General features: G+C 44.1%; 1 protein-coding gene across 1 annotated transcript in view; it reads left to right on the top strand.

Annotated features, from left to right (window-relative positions):
* GALNT17 (polypeptide N-acetylgalactosaminyltransferase 17) overlaps positions 1–18,422 on the top strand; it is a 1,757,718-nt gene that overhangs the window by 787,608 nt on the left and 951,688 nt on the right. The window contains exon 4 of the mRNA XM_078679403.1: positions 13,304–13,478. Within this exon, the coding sequence (XP_078535529.1) occupies positions 13,304–13,478 (175 nt within the window). The remainder of the gene's footprint in view (positions 1–13,303; positions 13,479–18,422) is intronic.

The raw sequence follows: 18,422 nt of genomic DNA, 5'->3' as shown, positions 1-18,422 counted from the left end.
CATGAGTGAAGCTCATTATGTAAGAAAGATACGGATGGACCAAAAATAAGGCATACTCTAAAGAAAGTTATGTAAATCCTCAGTTATTTTTAAACCGTTTGGAGGTCTTGTGTCGAGAGACAAAATGAAATGGGTTTCTTTTTGTCTGAGGAGCTTTTCACGATTCCCACCCGTCCGGGGTTGGGAACTGAACTCAAGACAGTATATTCGAGATCTTTTAATTGATTGTTATGGATGGACTTCAAATGTCTTGCCACCGGATAGTTGGTGTCTGAATTCAAGATGGTCCTGATGTGCTGCAAGATGCGTTTATAGATTGGGAGCTTAGTGCTACCTATGTATTCAAGATTGCAGGTACATTTGAGTTTGTATACCACAAATTCTGTCCTGCATGTTAAATATTCTTGAATAGCTATTTTGTCCTCACTAAAAGCTGTTGTGTAGTGGGTGCCGTTCTTTGCAAAAGTGCAAGCACGACATGCCGCGCATTTGAAGAAACCCATTATACAGAGCCAAGTTTTTTTAAAAGGAATCTCAGGCATAGGTCTGTCTAGGGCGTCATGCATGGAAGGTGCCCTTCTGAATGTAATGGCTGGCTGGCTAGGCATAATCGGACTCAAGATATTGTCAGTCAAGACAATGGGCAACTCAGCGCAAATGATGCGACAAATAGCTCTTTCTTGGGCACAGAAAGTGGTGACAAGGAGCACTGAACATTGGGTTGTGGGCATATCAGGTTCCTTGGACTTTGGTAACAAAAGGTCATCCAGAGTATGTAGTTTGGCTTTTGCTAAGGCTTGGGCTAAGACTTTGGGCCAGATGTAGGAAGGCCATTACCGGTCGGTAACAGCCGGAATCGTCCGTTACCGACCGGTAATGGACTTTTCCTATGTAGGAGGCACATTTACTGATTCGGTAAATAACGAATCGATATTTACCGATTCGGTATTTACCGAATCATCATTTACCGATTCGGTATTTACCGAATCGGTAAATGAATTGTAGGAAGCACTTCAAAGAGTGCTTCTGGGCATTAAGGATTCGTTATTTACCACTAACTATTAGTTGGTGGTAAATAACGAATTCCTATGTAAATGCAAATCTGTGCATTTACACATGTGCCATGGGACAGACATACATGCCCTTAGGGCATATATGTGTGCCACATGTGCACACAAGCACTAATCAGGGGTGCAACAGGGTGTCAAAGTGACTCCCTTGACTTTTTCCCAATTTTACTGAATCGGTAATTACCGATTCGGTAATTGACATTCATTCCTATGGGCCTCCAGGCCCGAATAACGATTCGGTATTTTTTACTGATTTTTTACCCACATAGCATTTACCGATTCGAAAATACCGAATCGGTAAAATTCGGTATTTTCGAATCGGTAAATTTAAATTTCCTACATCTAGCCCTTTGTTCTTATAGCCCCTTTTGCGGAATCTTTGTACAGATTCTGCTAAACAAATGTCAGCAGTTGCCGCACTACTGCATATCCGACGGTTACAAATAAACTCTCCGTACGGGATGCTGTTGATGGTATGTATGGGATGTGCACTTTGGGCATGAAGAATGGAGTTGCCCACCGTGGATTTCCTGTGAAGCCTAGTGTGTAACATGTCATGTTCAATATAGAGTTGTACATCCAAAAAATCTGCCAAACTGTTATTTATGGTGGCCATGAATTTAAGATTAAGTTCATTATTATTGTTGTCATGAACAAATGCCATAGCCTCATCATTAGATCCTCTCCAGATTATACACACGTCATCAATATAGCGCCAATAATGGACAATGTGTTGCAACCAGTGTCGGTGGGTGGCGCCGAGCACGTGCCTCTCCCACCAGCCAACATGCAAGCATGAATAGCTGGGGGAGAAGCACGACCCCCATGGCCACGCCACGTAACTGCTGATAGATGTCATTCTGGAATCTAAGGAAATTGGTATTGAATTGGTATTGAGACCGATTTTAATCATTCCAATTAGCATTCTATTATGGCCACGAAGGGACACATCACGGCTATCCAGAAAATGCTCGGTAGCTCTAATGCCTTGATGGTGATTAATGGAGGTATATAATGACTCTATATCCATTACCACAAATAGATAGTCAGGACACCAATTTACATTCTTGATCTTGATTAAAAAATCAGTGGTATCTTTCAAATATGATGGATAAGTTGGTAACATGGGGTTGGAGAAAAAAATCAACATATTTGGAAATGTTCTCATTGATGCTGCCCTGTGCAGAGATTATCGGGCGACCTGGGACAGGAGTAACCAGTTTATGGACTTTTGGGAGGAAATACAGGATTGGAGTTATCGGATGTTCCACGATCAAAAATTTGGATTCTTCTTTGGTGAGTAAGCCAGTTCTTTGCCAATTGTGGAGCTTTTTGCGATTTGTTTCCTCACTCTTATGCATTGCAAATTGAGTGGACTTGGCATAACATGAAGAATCAGACAAATGTCTTTCCGCCTCGATTAAATAGTCGGACCTAGACCACAGAACAGTGTTACCCCTTTTGTCCGTATTTTTAATGATGACATCATGGTTGCTTTGTAATTTCATAATCAGTTGATGGTATTGACGGTTGGTGTAGTCCGTCTTTTTGACTTGGTTAAGAACTTTCTTGTTGAGATCTTTAAGTTCCCCAATAATCCTGTCACTAAAGACATCTACAGCGTCCTTGGGCATGAGGGGTAGAAAAGTTGATTTAGAGCGAAATAGACTCGGTGCTATTGTATTTACATTGATAACTTGACTGACTGTTGGAGCAGTTTGGGACTCATCTTCAAAAGCTAGGTCATACAAATTCTGTAAACCGGAAATGTCCCCCACTTGCATAGGTGTTACAGAACTTCCATCCGAAGTGTCAAATGGTGTTTTTTTGCGAGATGAGTTAAGCTGAAAGTATTTGATAAGCTTAATCTTGCGGATAAATTTGAAAACATCTATGCGGGTCTGATTGTATGAGAATCTATTCTTTGGGCAAAAGGTAAGTCCTAAAGATAAAAGTTGCTCTTCCGCTTTGGAGAGTGTCACATCTGTCAGGTTCACCACTGTATTCTCTACTGAGGCCGTTATTTTCTCCAATTCCTCTTTGTTTTGCCTTGCGTAGAACCTCTGGTGGGCCTGTGTTTTCTGTCGCGCCTACGTTTATTGGTGGATTTCCTTGCTTGGGTTGAGGTTTGCCGGGCGCAGGGAATACCTCCGATCTTCGCTGACAAAATTCAGTGGCCATGTCATGAGTGATGTAATATGTGAGGTCATAAACAGTGCATCAAAGGGGCTTAGGTTATAGTTAGCTTAGGTAACTATAACTGCTGAATTGCTATGGTTTTGTGCAAGTGAAATCTGAGCCTAACTATAATGTCCCTGTAACCTTTGTTTTTTTCAGTGAATTTGTAAGGTTTTTTAAATTCTATTTTCTAACTATAACATCCCTGTACCCTTGTTTTTACTCTGTGAATTTCTGTTTTAAAAATGTATTTTCCTTACATTGTCCTCCCTGTAAAATCCTAACTTTAACCTGTAACCTTTGAGAGTGAGTGTGTAAGTGAGTGTATGAGTGTCTGAGTGGGTGTATCAATGAGTGTGTGAGTGTCCCAATGGGTGTGTGAGTGTCTGACTGAGCACAGATGTGATTGCGTGTGTGTCTGAGTGGGTGTGTGAGTGGGTGCATGAGTCTGTGAGTGAGTCTGTGAGTGTGTCCATGAGTGTCTAAGTGGGTGCCTGAGTACATCCATAAGTGTATGAGTGGGTCTGTGAGTGGGTGTAAGAAAGTCTGAACAAGATTGTGAGTGCCTCCATGTGTGTGTGAGTCAGTCTGTGAGTGCATAAGTGTCTGACTGGGTGCGTGAGTCTCTTAGTGTATCCGTGAGTGAGTGTGTAAGTCTGAGTGGGTCTGTGAGTTGATACACGAATCTCTGAGTAGGTCTGTGAGTGAGTGTGAGAGAATATGAGTTGCATGAGTGTCTTATTTGCTCTGTGAGTGGGTGTACATGTCTGAATGCATCAATGAGTAGGTGCATGAGTGTCTGAATGGGCCTGTGAGAATGTCTGAGTTGTACTGTGAGTGGGTGCATGAGTGCCTGAGTGGGTTAGTGAGAGGGTGTGAGAGTGTCTGAGTGCATGAGTATATGAGTGGGTCTATGAGTATGTGTGAGAGTGTCTGAGTAGGTCTGTGAGTGGGTGTGAGAGTATCTGAGTAGGTCTGTGAGTGGGTGTGAGAGTTGGTCTGTGTGACAGTCTGTGAGTATTTGAGTGAGTCTATGAATGGGTGTATCAGTGTCTGAGTGGGTATATTATTGGGTTTGTGAGTGCCTGAGTGTGTGAGTGGGTGTCTAAGTATCTGTGTGGGTGTGCCAGGAGCTTTGTCAGTGCCTGTGCCACAACACAATTGCACCTGCCCCTTTATCCATAAGGATTTCACAGTTTTGAACATGATATCGTCCCAAGTGGAGTACGCTCTACTGGTTAATTACTAAGTGCTAACTCCTTGAGTAAATGTTCATTACATATTCTGCACTACAGCTGGGTAATGAAGCATGAGGAAATGTCACCTGTGACCTTGTGCGTGTTTTGGCAATGTGATTGTTCCTTGTGCATCTTTATCCAGAAATGTGTGATAAAATTAATCTTCCTATAGAGAAGATGGCAAGAGTACAGAGGAAAATATTCACCAAACAAGGGCTTCACTATATGAAGTAAGTGCTTATTGGTTTCTTGGAGATGTCCTCATATTCCTTGACATAAGCACTCCTAACCAAAATCAGCACCAAATGCGCAAAGCTTGCAAGTGATTTTCACATTTCCATACTCGTAGTCATTTAAAGGGAGAACCGTGGACTTTGCTCTAATCAGAACAGGACAAGAAAGAACCCACTCAGCACAGTCACATATTGCGTTCCAATAGATAAACAATGCATTCACCTCCATCAAGCATTTTAGATTATTTTTCAATATAGAATTGCTCAGAAAACAAACGTGCTTTGACTTTGCCAAGCCCAGGAGCTAGGCTTGCATGCCCTTGATAGAAATGGCCCTTCAACAGGGAAATCGTCTATTTTTATATGTGTTAGTGCTTTACTGTTCAGGTTTAAGTTTTGTGATATGAGCATCAGGGCCCATCTCCTGGGGCCTGGCTACAACTTAATGGGGCATGGGCTGCGTGGCTCCTTCTCGGTCCGATTTCAGCCCCAAGGACCCCATCCTCAGGACCTGGCCAGAATACAATGGGGGAAGGGGGCTGTGCAGCCCCCCTCCCCAGGCTAACCCCCCCCCAGGGTCCGGCCAAGTGCCCTGGGGTGCTCTGGTCCCAACCAGGGCACCCAGTGTGCAGGATGGGGACTTGGGAGCCTCTAGGTCCCCGTGGTACCAGCTTCCTGTGCAAACCGGCATTGCGCTTGCACACAGTGAGCGCTGTAAATGCAGGTCTCTGCATGTGAGAGCAATAGTTTAATCTGCTTCCCTGCCAGCATGTCTTCCAGCAAGTGAAAGCACTTTGTCAGCTCACGTCAAACAAAAGCACACAGCTATGTCCTGGGGGTGGGCAGCCCGGGACATAGCAAGAACCTTGCCTGGGGGTGGTGGTTCCCAGGACCATTGATGGCTCCAGAAAGCTGCATGGGAAATTCACGGGCGTGTTGTGGCCCAGGGGGCAGTATATGGCCCGGGATGGGGGCCCCTCCTACACTTATTTAAAATACTGGAAGTGGTAGTCCCCAGGGTGCGGGTGGTCTGCATAGCCCTGCAAATTATTGGTGTTAAGCTTCAGGGAGATGGTGTTCCCTAGGGTACTAAAGAGCCCATGAAGAGGGTCCGCTTAGCCCCCCTCCATTTTAAAAATAGAGTACCAGGGAGGTGGTTGTCCTAGACCCCCTTGAGCCCAAGGAGGGGGTCCGTGCGGCCCTTCTCCAATAATTAAAACAAAGCCCCAGGAGTGAGGCCTAGTGTGTTGTCTTCTCCTTTTTCTCCAAAATTCCCACATAACCCAGTAACCTGGCCCCTCAGGGGCTTCTTGAAAAAGAAGCACGGGAGACTCTGCTTGTTTTTTTATTCACTGTGATATTCGCAAATATATGTTAATTTTGCAGTGAATAAAAAAAATGCTTCTTGCCCTGCTGGGGTCAGCTGAAGTCGAGTCCCAAGATGGCTGCCAACACTTCCTGGTTGAAGTGTTTTCAGCCAATAAGAGCCCTGCAGATCTCTGCATGAACTTTTCATTATTTGCAAAGGCTTTGCAATCATAGATATACAAACTTGGATTTCCCTTAATTGCTCGCAAACCAGTGAACAGATTTACAGCAAATAACAAAAAGCACAATCTGCGGACCAAAAGGTAGCTTTCTGCCAAATGTGGTGCAATTCCATCCAGCAGTTCGGGCTGCAGGCATGTCTAAAGACACTATAGGAATTAACATGGGAAACACATCGTTTTTGACTTCGCCTTTTTCTCGGCCCCCAGTTGATGGATCGCCCCGACACTGCCATACACAACAAGATTCACTGGGGCACTTCTTTTTGGAAAATTTCTTGAAGATTCGTCAAATGGTGCCAAAGATATACACAAATCAAAAAATGCTTTCCCTGTGAAAAAATGGTCCTAACTATAACTGCCTATAACTACCTACTGCCTACAGCTAGTAAGAAATATATATATATATATCTATATATATAGATATATTTATATAGATATATATATATATACTAGCAGCCAGTCCCGACGATGTCCGGGTATGAATTGCTGCCTGCCAGTAGTATATTGTTTTGTAGGACTTCGTTTTGATAGCATTTCTTATCTGTGACAGGCCTGTGAAACGCTCCGATTCACAGTGCACTGCTGATGCACTTAAGAGTGCGCGTACAGTAGTGTGCGAACTCGAGTTTCCCTACTTTATTTTTCCTTGAAATATTATATAGCGCGAACTCGACAACATGGCATGAGCACAAGTTACATTACAGAAGAACACATTCATTTGTGGTAGGCAAGGGGAGACAAAGCGATTTGCCTGGAATCACAGGATATTGAGCTGATGCTGAGATTCGACCGTAGCTCCCCAGCTCTAAAGTTCGCAATTCTAGAACTTGTGGCGGGAGGTGTGTCTAAAAGTGAATGTCGGTGCTGGCCATCAATGAGAGAGACCTGTGCATTTTTCAAATCGGTGGTGAAAAAATATGAGTATGTTGCTGGAGATGTGGGCCGCCGTGCCCCCAATGTACTTACCGGTGGAGGGTAAACACCCATTATTCCGCAACTTTCTTTCCGCATCCCATCACTCCATATACTTTCATTACGAAAGTACCATGACTCCGCAATGCTATTATAACGCATGGCATTACATTTTATATGCTTTTACCACGCAAATATTTACAACGAAATTCGTTGTAAATGCACAAATGGTAAAAGCATGTTTTTTAAAAATGTTTGGATATGGTAAGTATGGGTATAGGGGTATATGTTTTGGGGTACTGAGGTATATGTTTTGGGGTGTTTGGGTATTTTAAGGGTTCAGATATAGTTTTGGGTTATGGGGTACAGGGGTAGTTTTAGGGTTTAGAGATATGTATGGGTTTTGGGGTACAGGGGTATTTTTAGGGTTCAGGGCTAGGTTTGGGTTTTGGGGTATAGGGGTATTTTTAGGGTTCAGGGTAGGTTTGGGTTTTGGGGTACAGGGGTATTTTAAGGGTTCAGGGCTAGGTTTGGGTTTTGGGGTACAGGGGTATTTTTGGGGTTCAGGGCTAGGTTTGGGTTTTGGGGTACAGGGGTATTTTAGGGTTCAGGGGCAGGTTTGGGTTTTGGGGTACAGGGTTATTTTTATGGTTCACGGCTAGGTTTGGGTTTTGGGCTACAGGGGTATTTTTAGGGTTCAGGGGTAGGTTTGGGTTTTGGGGTACAGGGGTATTTTAAGGGTTCAGGGCTAGGTTTGGGTTTTGGGGTACAGGGGTATTTTAGGGTTCAGGGGTAGGATTGAGGTTTGGGGTACAGGGGTATTTTTAGGGTTCAGGGTTAGGTCTGGGTTTTGGGGTACAGGGGTATTTTTAGGGTCAGGGGTAGGTTTGGGTTTTGAGGTACAGGGGTATTTATAGGGTTCAGGGCTAGATTTGGGTTTTGGGGTACAGGGGTATTTTTAGGGTTTAGGGATAGGTTTGGGTTTTGGGGTACAGGGTATATTTATAGGGTTAAGATGGGTTAGTGTTTAGGGGTGTTGGGGTATTTTAAGGAGTACGGGTGGGTTATGATTATGGGGAGCAGGGGTATTTAAAGGGAGCAGGGTGGACACCCGGAGCTGGAATGTACAGAACCTGGGAAGAAAAAACAATGAAATATTGGGCACAACGCTCTCTTTTTTTCCGTAATCCCGCGCCCCGCACACGCCCACGGCTCCAGCACATGCCCACAGCACACGATATGAGACATGGCATGAAGGGCGGAACGTACCACACGCCCCCAGCGTTTGTCACACCCCCAGCACATGCCCACAGCACAACGCAGACACGCCCACAAGGGACTACTTTGCTGGCACGGTTCTTTTACCTTTTAAATGTATATGGAGGGCGTCTGCATAGCCTATGTCCTTCTGCTGCAACTGCCCTTTCCAACGCTGTATTGGGTGTTGTGATTGGTGCTGTGGTTCCTGAGATTACCCGCCTCAATGGTTTGGGCTCTCTCTTTATTTTTATTGGATTGTATGGGACATGATCTGACCCAAAGTAGCGTAATTTTGTCCTATCCCTGTTATGATGTTCGGCAAAATGCCGTGCTACTGGGTAAGCAGGGTCAACTTTGTCGATAGCCCTCTGATGTTCTAGCACTCTCAATTTAAGTTGGTTGATGGTGCTCCCAATATATCTTAGACCGCATGGGCATATCAGACAGTACACAGCATAGGTAGTGCTGCAGGTAATGAATTTTTGGATCTTTCTAGTCCTACCAGCATCAGGAATATCATATTGAAAAACCCTGCGGCTATTGCTACACGCCTTACATTTCCCACACGGGAAAAAAACACTCATTGTTTTTAAAGTGTTAGTCTGAGTTGGTAAGGGTTCCAGATGACTATGTACTAGCAAATCCCCCAAAGACCTAGCCTTGCTAAAGGTCACTAATGGGTGCGGTGGTAGATCCTCTCTTAGTACATCATCTGTGAGCAAGATGTGCCAGTTCTTACGCATCAAGCTTCTAAGTCTATCGGCACCCGCAGAGTAAGGGGTAATCATTCTGAAGACATTCCTGGTATTCGTATCCACCCCACCCAGTTTCTTATCGAGTAGGTCCTTTCTCGAAATCATTTTAACTTTCTTCAAAGTATTTGATAAAAGTGGTTCATCATATCCTCTGAGTCGGAAGCGGGATAAGCATTCCGAAGCGGCCGCCTCAAAATCTCTATCTTGGGTACTGTTTCTTCTTATTCTTAACCGTTCCCCATACGGGATACTCTTAATGAGTTTAGGTGGATGGGCACTCTTGGCAAAGAGAATTGAATTTCCCGCTGTCTCTTTGCGATACAGAGAGGTGTGGACATGGCCATCCTCAATGTACACCCGTAGGTCCAAATAGTTGGCTGCCACCCCGCTAATAGTCCCAGACAGGTGTACATTATAGATGTTATCATTGAGGGAATGAATGTATTTTTTGGCCATGTCCTCAGTCCCCTGCCACACGATGAACAAGTCATCTATGTAGCGGTACCAATGTACCACTTTCCCGCTTTCACCGCCTTCTTGGTAGCTTCTGGGCACCTGCTCCTCCCACCAGCCGACGAACAAGTTCGCATAGCTTGGAGCGAAGCAGGTGCCCATCGCTGTCCCAGAGGTCTGCCGGTACAAACTATCCTCAAACAAAAATATATTGTTTGTTAAACAAAATTGCACGAATTCCATTAACATGATATTATGTTGTGCAAAACGAATCGGACGTTTGTTTAGATAGTGTTCAACAGCAGTCAGTCCATGAACGTGCTCAATGAAGGTGTATAGACTGGTAATATCCATCACTAGGAATAGATAATCCGATTGCCAGTCCATGCTGTCCACTTTACTCAAAAAATCTTTGGTGTCTTGAACATAAGATTCCAGTCTCAAGACAAGAGGGAAGATGTAATTGTCCACAAATTTAGACATGTTCTCTGTTAGCCCCCCGATGGATGCCACAATCGGTCGGCCAGGAGGAGTGATATTGTTCTTATGTAATTTGGGCAGGTGGTAAAACGTAGGCACCATCTGGTTGCTACTACATAGGAAGATATGTTCAAGCATTAAAAGGTTATACCATTTTAAAATCAAGTTATCGTACTCCCTGACACTCAATTCGTACAGTTCTCTAGTGGTGGTTGTGTAGTACTTTGTGTCAGAGAGTTGCCTCATGGCTTCTTGGTGGTAATATTCTCTTGTCATTAAGACGACATTGCCTCCCTTGTCCGAAGGTTTTATGATCGTTTTCGTGTCGCTTAACAATTCCTGTAAGGCTCTCTTTTGAGATTGGGTGATATTACTGGTAATTGGATGGGAAACCTTTCTTTGTTTTACCAATTCCATCATCATGGCTTCTGAGAAAGCGTCGATAGCATCCCAGGGAGATTGAGGAATAAACGTTGAGAGGGGTTTAAAATGGCTACCATCTCTTTCTTGTTCAATGCCCTGGGCAGCTGCCCTCTCTGCCATGTTCATGTCCAAATTATCCATGTCCTCATTTTCACTCCTCAAAGCTTCCATAGCTTCAATGCAGGGCATGTCTTTGCCAATCAGGGTATCAGTGGCCGTTAACCTGAGCCCAGGTTTGGATGCTCCCTTGATGTGAGGTCTTATTTTGAAATGCTTATGTAATTTAAGCTTTCTAGTAAACTTGAACAAGTCGATTTTAGTTTGTGTGAATTCGAGATCCGCAATGGGGCAGAAAGTGAGTCCCAGGCTGAGGAGTTCGTGTTGTTCGTTGGTCAGAGATCTATTCGTGAGATTAACCACAGTTAGGTTAGTCTCCTTTATCTTATCAACGTTTCTTACTTCCTCGTTTTGCGACTTGGCCGGGTTTGGGGTTTTGGTTTCCCCCTTCCTCTTCCTTTTGCCACCTCCCCCTGCTCTCCTGGTTCTCCTTCTTCTTGTCGTTCCGGGAGCTTGTTTTTGCCTCCTCTCAGCCAGTTTTGCCGAATTAGTTGGAACTCTGTGTGAAAAGGGACAGGGGTTCTCCTACGCTCACTCCTCTGTTCTCGCTGATCGTCTCCCGATTCATCTGCCGTCACCTCAGACTCTGAGGTTGGTGCACTCGAGCCCGGTGTCATAGTGGTACCTTGATTCATGGCTTTCCTAGGTGCATCGTATTTTTTCGCAAACGTAAGGATGCGCCCCTGTCGATAGTCACTTTCGTCGCGCTCAAACTTTTCTTGTTTGCGCGCCATTATCTTCTGTTGATATCTGACCAGACGTTTTTTCAGGGCTTCCTTGAGTTCATTCCCCTTTGTTACATCCCCCTCCGCGTCAATGATGGTTTCTAGCGACTGGATTTCAGCTAGAGCCTTTTCCCTATCGCTCCATGCGTATTTCACTAGGAGTTTAAGGATGCCATCACAGTATGCTTGGGTATGTTCCTGCCAATCCGTTAGTAGCTGAGGGTCGGGGTGCTCATAAGCAGGTACAGTGTACACCCTCAACCCCCTCGGTACCATTCTTTCGTCAATATAACTGCCTAGACTGGTGGCCTCCCACCATTTGCGGATCTCACGCTCATGTAGCTTTTCAAGTTTAAAAAATAGTTCATTCAGTTTGTTGCTTCCATTCCCCGCCCCAGAGGACGAGGCTGTCGCTGTCGGAGGTCTATCTCGTTTTTTAAACATGTCTTGCGCCAACGCGCCAAACATCTCCATATTACACTGGAGTCGGGTCGTTCGCACTAAATTAGATGCTGTTGCTCGTTACCATCTTGGTTCGAGACACGCTGTATTTTACTCCCCTGGGCGCTCTGCCGTTAATCACTCAGCACTTCCTTACAGATATATGAGAGAAAGAAGGCTCACCGGTCAGACGTGCAGTCTTTGCCACAATCGGCAGTAGAGGAATTTAATTACGGCGCTACTTCAAAGCCGAAACCTCTCCGGTGTTCAAAAGTGCTCCGGCGGTGCTCGAGGGATACCAGATTTCCACGCTCGAGTTTCCACGAAACCCTCAGGCACTCTGGAGCGGGTGCTGCTCGGCGGGTCGTAGACTCCCGCGATATAGAACGCTCAAACACTCCTCCGTGTCAGGAAAAGAAAGAGCAGCACTCCGGGGGGTTACTAATACAGCGTGCGGTTTATTTACAGCAAAACAAACGTTTCGGCAGAAGCCTTTGTCAGTGTCACAACCCATTTCCCAGCATACTCATTTAAATAAAGTCATGTGATTATTGATAAACATCAAAAAGGGACCAGCCCTTCCAGCGTTACATTGTACACCATCTTGGAATGGTTTCCTAGCCTCAAAACCACTGCAGAATTAATCCATGGATTGGATAAACATTCATTAACAATGGGCAAGAATAGACAATCTCTTCTAGTTATATATAAGTATATTTATATACACACAGGCGTGGCCGGTACAGGTAAGAGCTGTGGGGCAGGGCGGGGGGGAGTCGAAATATGACGGGCTAGGGAAAATAAATAAAAACCCTTACCTTACGCTCGCCTCATCGCCAAGTAGGAATAGGGGTGTCACTTATCTTATATATACTTAACATTTCGTTGTAAAAGCGTGTGTGGTAAAGGCATATGTGTGGTAAAGATCTACATGGTAAAGGCAATGTGTGGTAAATGCATTGTGTATTAAAGGATACCTGGTACAGGCACGCGTGGTAATGGCATTTATTGTTAATGTCTAACAAACAAAAGTATGACATTTATAGATGTTCCAGAGTAATTGTTTATGCAGAACTGCATTACTGTGGAACAACTTGTAGGAATAAATGTGAATATTAAAATTTGTATTTTTTGCTCTTTTCGAAATGTCACCTCTCAGTCAGACTCAGGAGCGCTTGAGTACCATTAAATTGGGGACAGTTCTTAGAAATGGAAGAAGCACAGCACCAAGCGCTCTATAAAACAAGTTGTTATTAGGAATATAAATTAAATATAAAACGCTTTGCAAAGGAGTACCTTAAAGTTCATGGTCCAGTGTTCATTTACCCTGAAAGACCTGCTCCATGCTGCATATAACCTTAAATATACAAATTGATTAATACTTTACCGAGTCCTTGTGCACAGTAAAAGTAGGCCTGATTCTGTATTTTTGTTTTCTAAGTGTATGCTCTCTTGTTCCATTCTTTAGAGGAACTGAAGGCACCCTTGGAGGAGTATGTTCAGAAACGATACCCAGGGCTCGTGAAGGTGGTCCGCAACCAGAAACGAGAGGGTCTGATCCGAGCCCGGATTGTGGGTTGGAAAGCCGCTTCAGGAGAGGTGACTGGCTTCTTTGATGCCCACGTGGAATTCACTGCTGGCTGGTAGGTTTGCAATTTGAAACTATACTGGGCAGATGCGTATGGTCCTCCTGCGAAGATATGCAGATGTAAGCATGGATGTCAATTTGATGCCCCTGGCGCTGCTCCTTCTACCTTGAACTAAGGGGTCAGGGAGAGGGTGCCAGTAACCAGACTCATATGTTATTACTTTTTTGTAGTTTTCACTACCTGGCATTATCCTAGACCTTAGAAGCAAATGGGAAATCTATGGAAAGCCTACAGTATGTCAAGATGTCAACCCCGTGCAGTCATTAGGACAAAGGACGTGTGATGTCATTTTCTCTCATCATGACCATTTTAATGAATTATTCGTGAATGGGTATTGCTGGAGTAAAGGAAATAAAACACTTTTCTTATTGCATTGGTCTCTTGCATACTCAGCCGTCTTTAAGAATAAGAAAAAACAAAATTTTTGAGGTTTTACTTAATTTAGCAGGTTACGTAGAGTAACCTACATATATTACTCGCTGTGTTTAGTAAACATTCTTCTTTACAGTGTTTCAACAAGGAGAGAGGTAGGGAGAATGGAACACTCTTATTCCCCACTAATCATCAATAGTAACAACAAAAGAGTGTTCAGATTCGTCAGAAAGACGGGTTTCGGAGCACAGAGAAAAGGAAATGGGGACACCCTCTTGGTGTTTTTAGTAAGCCCTCACTCACCGACCTGGTCGGTGACATGCTTCATCATCGGGCCCCACTGGGAGTGGCCGAATGCCACCCCAGTGTGCTGCAACGCCAGAATTACTGCGGAGCGGGTAATGTGAAGTCGTGAGTGACTAAGTGATTGTGTGAGTAACTAGAAAAAGTGTACGTGGTGGGAATAAAAATGCCTTAAATGTATCAAAAATTCTTTATTATCTGATCAATAAGACATATTAAAATATGTGTGGGAGAACTAAGCCAGATAAATTAGATGGCTAGTTTCCTCTAGCTTTACGGTCAACATGTTTCTGCCAATGTCGGTGTCAATTAACCTGGCATTCCTCAGGACCTAAGGTGTAATAAACCCCGGCGGTGTGGACGCGCTAAGGCCCACCCTACCAAGGGACGTGAAAGTGAAAAATTAAAATACTGTCAAAAAAGTGCAAACGCTGGTAGGTACTCGCAGTTATGGAGACCACACAAAAATTAAAATGCACTTGACAGGTGTGAAGCTTGCACACCATAGACCAGCATTCACGGAGCCACAAAGCACAAAATGTACAGAGGTCCTATCCTGTGCACTTGGACCTCACACCTGAAGGTTACCGCAAAAATTGTTGTTTCCTTAAGCCATTTTAATTTTATCTTTTATTAAATAGTGGTAGTGTTCCATTTTTTTGAGGCGTTCAATTTCTAAAATCGTGTAATAGTTGCTAAATATTTTTATTAGCAGCTTCCTGTGTATTCTTCGTTTTTACATGCACTTAGGAGGAAAGTGGATCCTTTACAATCTTTCATCGCCAGGTTGGGACTTGTACACAGGTGTCATAAACTCCTGCAATGGTGATGCGCAATTTAGCACTAGTCGTAAACCCACTTTTTCAAAATCCAATTCCCATTTTTTTTTTTGCACTGGTCATCGCGGCCAAACTACAACTCGCTGCAAAGTTTCCCATAAAAATATGCAGGCTTTTCTGGCTTTTTTGATCTGAATACTTATCAGTGAAAACTAGTTTAAGCCACATGTATATAGGTTTCCTTTTGCAATTTGCTAATAGCAAATGCTTGCGATTCGCTATTAGGAATTTGCAAACATTTATGTACTAATGTGTCTTCGCAACATTTAGTGATTCTTAATGGGAACGTAAATTACCTACCTCATTAATATTCATGAGGTTGGTAGCAATTTGTGACCCGTTGGGAATCACTAAAAACACAAGGATGGTGGCCTGCTGGGGACAGCAAACCACCATGTCTATGTTTCGTTTTAAATAAAGCAACGTTTTGTAAAAAAAAATTCGGGCCTTTTTCCTTAAAGGAAAAAGGGCCACGTTTAAAAAAGAAGAATGAAACATTTCAGTTTAATTTTTAAAGAGTAGTCAGCGGTCCGTGGGGCCACCGCCTGCTCTTAAAAAACGTTTCAGCAACCTTTGGCAAAGTGGAATGGGTCCTCGGAGGATCACTTGCCATTTGAGAAGGATTATCACCTACTTTATGTAGGTGGTAAAACACTTGCACATAGCACAGCGAGTTACTTTTACGAGTGGGCGTCCTTCATAATACCAAATCACTAATTGGTACAAAGGAACATTTATTTTTCTGGTCACAAAAGGCCTGATTCAGAAAATTGGGCCGCTTGTTACCTGAAAAAACCTACATACATGTGGCTTTATGTGTTTGCCTTCGTATGGGCAGAAACAAATCTGTTGCTAGCAATGGCAGCTGCCGCAAAATAAAAAGGGGGGGGGAATTAAGGATAAAAAGAATAATTAAAAAAAAACTTTCTGTCGTTGAGCGGATGCCGACGGCCGCCTCGATGCTTTACTCCCGACAGTTACTGGGAGAGCACAGGCTCCCCACCCAATCCAGACGCTGCTCTCATGCTATGAGAGCAGCACCAGTATTGGTCTGAGTGGCCTGGTCTGCCGCTCAGACAGTGCCTGGTCACTTGCATCTTTTCTCCAATCCGGCTATACAGCAGATCTAGGTTGGAGAAATAAAAGCATCCATGTCTGTTTGACATGGATAATCACTTACTAGGAGTGAGTACAGGTGGGGATTAGGAGGAGCGTATTTCCCTGTACTTGGATGATATTATGCAAAAGCTCACACAGCCAACTCTCTCCATTGACAGAATCTTGCAAATATTTAGTATATTCGGGGATCATTTGCGTTACCGTATTAACTGGTCAAAATCCCTAATCTTTCAAATTGTCGGGTGACCACCTGAGAATTCCTGCACACTGTGCAGCTACGAAGGTAACTGAAAATTTGAAATGCTTGGGGATTCATGTCACTCGAAACTCGCAGGACTGCCTAAACATAAACCTGCTCCTGTAGATTGAAAGGCTCCACAGAAATGTAGAGCAGTAGAGAATGTTGATGGGTAGAGCAGCATTTTATAAAATTATGTTACCCCCACACTTACTTTACATATTTCAGAACACTCCCTTCAGGATCCTGTGAGAGCTCTAGCGACGCATAGACAATTCAATTCGCCTTTAGTTATGAAATGGGAATAATCCACGTATTTCTCTATGCAACCTCCAGAGGGACATATATGATGGTGGGCGAACAGTCTCAGACATTCCTAAATACTATTCGGCTTCACGGTTGATTGTGGTAAATGATTGTTTTAGCGACCATGAAGAGCCGGCCTACAGAGTGGACAAAGCATTGATGAGTAAGAGGGGCTAACAGCAATCTTTCATTCTGTTTGAAGTTCTCTGACAGGAATTCGAACTGGCAGAGACTGAAAGATACAGGTATCTCCGCCTTGACCATGCACTTAGATGCCATATAGTGGAGGGTGAACAGTTGCAAAGAAGACACCCCTCTAGAAGACAGGCTACTTACAGAGCCTATACTCAACAAGGCCATCTCACTGATTTATAGGACGCTAGTGAACAATTCTCCAGGCCGTTGGTATCTTTGAGGGAGATCGAGTCCCAAGACTTAAGAAAGTTGATGTTGATGACTGGATCAGTGCATTCCAAAGTCCAAGGGAAATAGCAATCCATGCTAGGTTTATAGTAGTCCAGCTACAAATCCTTCATGGATATTACTACTCCCGGACCCTACTACATAAAATGCGCCAGGCTAACCCATCACTGTGTATCCGAGAGTGGGGCCAAGAGGGTTTCATCTTTCATATCCTATAGGAATGTCTGGCAATTCAGACCTATTGGCAGGTGGTGACCGACAAGATCTCTTAGGTCTTGGGAAAAACGATTTCCTACATTGAGATTGGCTGATTTTATTCGGGGAAGGAACCATGGCCGAAATATCAGAAGATAAGGGTAACTGAGGCAAACTCAGCCCCCCATGTGTCACAGATTGGGAAGCCAATCTAGATTGGTGCCAAAGGGCTGAGCAGGTGGCTTATAAAAGTAGGGGATGTCCCAAAAAGTGGGAGAAATTGTGGGCTGCTACTGATTTCTGGGGCTGTGGGTAATGGGAATGGGACAGGCCCTTCCCTGTTGCGGGTACTTGACCCACCCACAAGAGTGAGGTACCATTTTTATCGGCAGACCTGGGGCATCGCTGTGTGATAGGTAACTTGTATCAGCCGGTGATCCTACAACTTTTCCACACAGAAATCTGAGAAAATTAGATTTTTTTTTTCAAAATTTGAGGTTTGCAGGGAATTCTGGGTAGAGAATTGTTGGGGGATCCACACAAGCCATACCTCTCTGGACTCCCCATGGTCTCTAGTTTTCAGAAATTTGTGGGTTTTGTTGGTTTCCCTAGATGGCCGCCAATCCCTGGACCAAAAAACTCATGTGAACCCCCTTGCAAAAGCATTTCATTTTGGTATAGGTAATTTTGATGTCTCCACAATACATTTCGGGCCCTCGCCTGTCGGGGGTAATTGACTCACCCACAAGAGTGGGGTACAATTTTCATCGGGAGACTTGGGGGAACGCTAGGTGGTAGGACATTTCTGAATCCCAGCAATCCTACAACTTTTCCACATAGAAATTTGAGAAAAATTAGATTTTTCATAACAATTTGAGGTTTGCAGGGGATTCTGGATGGGGAAACGTTGGGGGGCTCCCCCGGGTATCTAGTTTTCAGAAGTGAGTGGGTATGGTAGGTTTCCCTAGAGGGCCACCAAGCCCTGGACCAAAAACTCATGTGACCCCCTTGCAAAAACAGATCGTTTTGTGATAGGTAATTTTGATTTCTCCACAATATGTTTTCCGCCCAGCTAGGGTTCAGAATCTACATCTAGGCACTTTGCAAAAAAGGATCTGTTTTCACTGTGATAATGTTGTGTGT

This window comes from Lissotriton helveticus, chromosome 3_1, assembly GCF_964261635.1.
Source record: "Lissotriton helveticus chromosome 3_1, aLisHel1.1, whole genome shotgun sequence".
In the NCBI taxonomy this organism is placed as follows: domain Eukaryota; kingdom Metazoa; phylum Chordata; class Amphibia; order Caudata; family Salamandridae; genus Lissotriton; species Lissotriton helveticus.
This window is presented reverse-complemented; position numbering and strand designations above follow the sequence as displayed.